Consider the following 5,373-nt stretch of genomic DNA (forward strand, 5'->3'; position numbering starts at 1 on the left):
GGGGAAGAAAAAAAAATCAAGCTTATTTGGATGGCATCCATATTCCTCCTTACAAAGACTCAGAGATGTTCTTTAGAATATCTGGGAAAACCCTGGGTAATTATCAGCTGTATCATTACTTATTAAATAACCCATAATGCCTCTGGTAACAGCTGGATTCCGCTGGTTGACACCTGGCGCTGCGCACGCAGGCGGCCGCGGCTGCCGCCGCCTTCCCGGCAAATGAAGACGTTCGCCCCGCGTCCCGGGCCGAGAGCCGCGCGGACGCCTCATAAATCCTCTCCGCACATCTCCCTCTTTCAGCACGCGCGACCACAAATCGTCCCCGCGCCGACAAAGGCGGCCGCCGGCGCGCGAAGCTAGCGCTCGCCCCGCGCGGCCCCGCGGGAACGGGACGGGCGGGAACGGCCCCGATTTGGGGCAGCTTTCCGGCACCCTCCTCCGCCCGCGCTGGCCCACGCCGACGTGACCGACGACACGCTCGTCCTCCTCGCGCAATCAATCGCTCCCAAGCCCGGATGGGATCTTGCATCCGCCCTTACCTTGCCCGCGGCTGGCACTTACCGAGGACGGCAAACCCGGAGGAACTTTCCGAACTTTCTTCGTCTGTACTTCTGCAAAAAGATGGGGAAAAAGAAAAAAACAACGGCGCCTCCGTCAGACGGGCTGTTTGCACGCTGGGTTTTTTTTTCCCCAGGAGCGCCACTCCGCCGGCACGGCGCTGGACACTCACCCATGGAGGTGCTGTGCAGGGGCCGCCGGCGCGGGTTATTGCTGGAGTACTGGTAGTACTGCGAGCCGGGCTTGGTGGGCGAGAGCGCGCCGCCGCCGCCGCCGCCGCTGCCGCCGCCGAGGTCCAGGTCGCCTCCGAGGAGACTTTGCTAAAAGACGAAGAACACAGAGCTGGGTCCCTGCGAGCCAGCATGCATGCACACACACGTTAAGCCTAACTCGCCTCGTCGCTAGCTATTTCTCATCCCTCCAAATAACAGAGTAAAGCAACTTTCGCGAGCCACCGGAATAGTGCAACAAGAACCTGCCAAAATTTTAAAGGAGCCATAACAAAAAAAATTCCACTTTGGCGTCTTCTCTTTAACTACAAAGTGCAAAATACAAAGTGCTTAATTTAAAATATGATTGTTTACATTTAAAGGAGACTACTGCCTACTTATTCAAATGCAATCAGTGTTTTAAAAACTTTTGGAGCTATGTTAAAGAATATATTTGAAGGTAATTTAGTTTCTTCCCTGCAAACAAGATAGTTCAGGCTACGTATCTGACAATAATAAAACTAACAAAAAAACAAATCCTGCTGTCGATAGAGCAGTTGGTTCAGTGTGCAAGAGACAGCTTCATTGTCTATCCCCACGTAAGGGAAAATTCATATCTGTGAGTTAAATATATCAGGTTTTGCAATATAAAAATCTACACAGCAGGCTGCACGTAATATGTAATTAGTATAGGAAAATAAAATTAGACATTATTAATAATTTTTGCAATGTTATCAGGAAAAAAAAAACACCTCAGAAAACCAAAAACAATTAACGCTATTGTATAGCAGCAGCAGCAGTAGAAGCAGCAAAGGACTTTCAATATATCCATTTTACGCCTCTACCACTAACTAACAAGAAGCATCCTAGTAAATGCAAAATTTACGGAGCTACGAAGGACGATGGTTTCCATGAAACAGCAGAAAACATTATCTGACCCATACTTAAAGAAAAATTAGAAATCTTTAAGAGACTATGACAGAAGAACAATTTCCTGAGTAATGCTCTATTTGCTATAAACTACATTGAAACTTACCCATAATATATAAATCCCCTGATTATACTCTGCATTGAACACATTGTTCTTTTAATTATTCTGATATGCAATAAAACAGGTGTAGATACTACCATTTATATTAAGAACAAATTTACCATTTAATAAAGAAATTTTAAAATTAAGTACCAAAAATCTAACTTTATCGTTACTTGTAATCAACTTTTACTGACTGAACTAATTACTGTACTTGATAAAGTACAGAATGTGTTTTCCCTAATCTAAATTCTAATCACCATGTCACTCACAACAGACTTAGTAATGCTTCACTAACACACTATTCACATGCAAAATACTCTAAATAGGCCAATTATGACTCTGCCCCTGTTCCCTGGTTAACCCGCTGAGAACTGAAAAATTTCACAAGGCAGTCACCAACTAAAACAAAGGCTCCTTGTTTTAAATTAAGACAGTCTTTTTGATTCCTAAATAGCTCAACAAAGTGGCATGTCTTCTCCTGAAAGCAGTTGGTCAAATATGACCCATGAGCTGGAAAATCAGAAATTAAAACATCCTTACTCCTTTACTGCGCTTCTAAAAACATCCAAAGATAACTTTTGATTCTAGAAAACTATATTACTTTTTTTCCCAGGGAAGCAAAATGAAAATCCCTGATGAGGTATCGACAGCTAATCTGGGGCTGACTCCGGGCGCAACCTTTCCTTGACATGCAGCGTAGCATTTGGCTTCACAGAAATCCCACAGGCGTAAAAATATAAAAATGTTAGTCGTGAGGTACTTTTCACTAATATCCTTACATTTAGCTAATGTCTAATATACACCTGCGATGACTGCGCTCCTTTTAATAAACAACACCTGCACCGACGAAAATGGTTGCAAGTCTGTTGCATAATGGCAAAGAAATATATGCAAAAACTCTTTGAAAAAAATGGTTATCATTCATTGTGAATATCCTCCGAAAATAAACGTAATTTTATTGAATGTCTTCAAGCATTTCAGAATGAAACAGTGCTAACCACAAAAATTCTATTCAGTCATATATTTTTATCACGTATACATCTTAACATAAAGACAGACCTGCTAAATCTGTGCATGGTTTATCCATATGTCGGGTAGTCTGAAAGACTTACAGCCATCAGCTGTATAAATTCCTATATCCATCCTCCTAGCTTTAATTTGATTTTAAAAAAAATGTATATAAGACAGCGTTTGCAAACTATTTTAGATTAAACACGATTCACTTTAGGAGCATAAAACATACACATACCCTATGTTGTTTTTGTTTTTTCATCCAAACATTTTTCTCTATAAAAAGATGCAGAGGTTTCTACAGAAAAAAAATCCCAAACTTGTATTATTACATTAGAAACAAACACAGGTACCAGTCTTAAAGGCTGCACAGCCTTTTTTTTTATTTAGCAGCCGAACGCTTCTCTCCCTTTGCCACCAGTTGCATCTGGCAGGGACCGCTCGCTGCTCGTGACCCTCCAGGTGGAGGATGCAACGGGGACGGGGACGGGGACGGAGCCGTGCGTCGGACGCGCGCGGGCGACCCCTGCGACGCGGGCCGCAAGGAAGAGCCCTCGGACGCGGGGGCACCTTGGGGTGATTTGCAAGGGTTTTCGCTCGCGGGGCGGATACCCGCGCCGGTGGCACGCGGGGCGCGCGGTATCTTTGTGCGCGAAGCACGGCCGTAATTAGGACTAAATATTTTACTGTCAACAAATTCCATTCAAGCGCTGCGTACAACGGCTTTCTTCCTACGACAAAGACCAGTTTATTTAAACGTATCGCAAAAACTTTTGTCATAACTGTCACAGACTAATTTCTTTTATTCCCTCTCAGGGGAAAAAAAAAAAGAACAGGAAAAATCCCTCCTTTGTCTTGTATCGGACAGGGAGACGTTCTGTTAAGGTAACAAAACGAGGTGGTTTTGTGCGTTTAAGGGGACCTCGCTGAGCACTCCAGGCAGGAAAACTAAGATGAAAACATATATGTACTTCTTGGGAGAGGACGCTTCTAAAAAGAACAATGGGCATTTATTACTGTTCAGCCCACATGTCACACCGCTAATGGCCTGCAACAAAGGGAAAGATAAAACGTTTACAAACCACGCTGCCATAGATTACCTAGCACTCGGAGCTTGCCTTTTCCCCAAACTGGGTCTTAAAACCTGAACGAATTATTAGGCATCAAAGTTCATATTTACCATTAAGAAATGATCAGCTTAAAAGCTAAGCGCTACATTTGTCAAACTCCTTTCCAGGCTTCAGGCAGGGGTTTAACGCATATCTATCTCCTATACAGTGGAAGCAAACGTTCTGGGGTTATCTTTGGGTGCAACCATTACACCAGGCAGGAAACAAGATGTTGCAGATCTTTGAGCTCATCCGTATAAATCCTGGAGGCATACGCTTGCAATACGGCACACACTGTGCAAACCACTCCACGCTCGCAGATCTGTACAGTTTGCAGTCTATTTGTTTTATAATAAACAAAGCACACAATATATTGAATTTGCCAGTTGAATTTTGAAGTTTGAGCTAAAAAAAATCACAGAAGAAAATAAATGCAACATAGCAAAATCCATTTTCAAATTGAGACATGCAGCTGTATTTTTTATCAATTGCGATGCATTTGCTTTTCTTGTTGTTATATACAATCCTGACAGTATTTCCAGTAATTTGTAAAATAAGTCACTAACTATTAAGTTCTGCCTCCATAACTTGGATAACTAAGCAAAGAATTAAAACTAGGTGCAGAGAAAAAACATGCATTCACTAATACAAAACAACATCCATGTGGATATTACATTACCCCTCCTGGAAAAAACAAACCTTGTTTCCATTGTGAACTTGAAGTTTTGCTTTTCAAATGAAAATCACATGAATGCAAATAACTGTTTCACTTAAATATTTGTTTTAGACCTAATAGGTAGGAAATAGGTTTAAAAATATTATTGTATTTATCCTTTATTACCAAAACAGGTGAGATTAGTGTATGACAGAATGCTGCCTTTTTTTTAATACAACATTAATTCAGATTAAAGGTAAATGACCTTGAAGCCTGTAATCTGAAATCCCCCGCAAGCACAGATGAGGGAAAAATATCTCAGAAAAGGCCTTTTTTTGCTGACATCCTGGGTATGCTTTTTTTTTTCTTTTTTTTGATGTCTTCACGCTACGCCGTGACCCAGTATCAAGCCCAACACCGCGGGGGTGCTGCGGAAAGGGGGCTTCGAGGAGCACAGCCCCAGCTCCTGTCCGACCTCCGCGTCCTCCCGCAGGGACACCGTCCCCAAAAGCGTGGCTCCCTCTGTCCTCACATCGCGCGGCTGGGGGCCACAGGGCCCTTCATGGCTTTGTCCAGAGAAACGGGCTGAGGGCTAAGCATCGCTCCACAGCGAAATGCTACCGAGCGCCAAGTACGTGCATTTACGCATCTGCGCGTGGGTGCGTCCACCTACTCGTGTGCACGTGTGCAATCATCTACTCGTGTGCATGTGTGCATCCATCTACTCGTGTACGTGTGCATCCATCTGCTTGTGTACGTGTGCATCCATCCACTCATGTACGTGTGCATCCATCT

The 5,373-nt window shown here is 43.4% G+C and overlaps 1 protein-coding gene across 7 annotated transcripts in view; it reads right to left on the minus strand.

The window, feature by feature from the left end:
- TCF4 (transcription factor 4) overlaps window positions 1-5,373 on the minus strand; it is a 212,870-nt gene that overhangs the window by 85,668 nt on the left and 121,829 nt on the right. For all 7 annotated transcript variants that reach the window (XM_026076922.1, XM_026076924.1, XM_026076923.1 and 4 more), the window contains 2 exons: window positions 734-881; window positions 565-614 (listed from right to left, as the gene is read on the minus strand). In XM_026076922.1, coding sequence (XP_025932707.1) covers window positions 565-614; window positions 734-881 — 198 coding nt within the window. The remainder of the gene's footprint in view (window positions 1-564; window positions 615-733; window positions 882-5,373) is intronic.

Source organism: Apteryx rowi, unplaced genomic scaffold, assembly GCF_003343035.1.
Source record: "Apteryx rowi isolate R43461 unplaced genomic scaffold, aptRow1 scaffold_442, whole genome shotgun sequence".
NCBI lineage: Eukaryota > Metazoa > Chordata > Aves > Apterygiformes > Apterygidae > Apteryx > Apteryx rowi.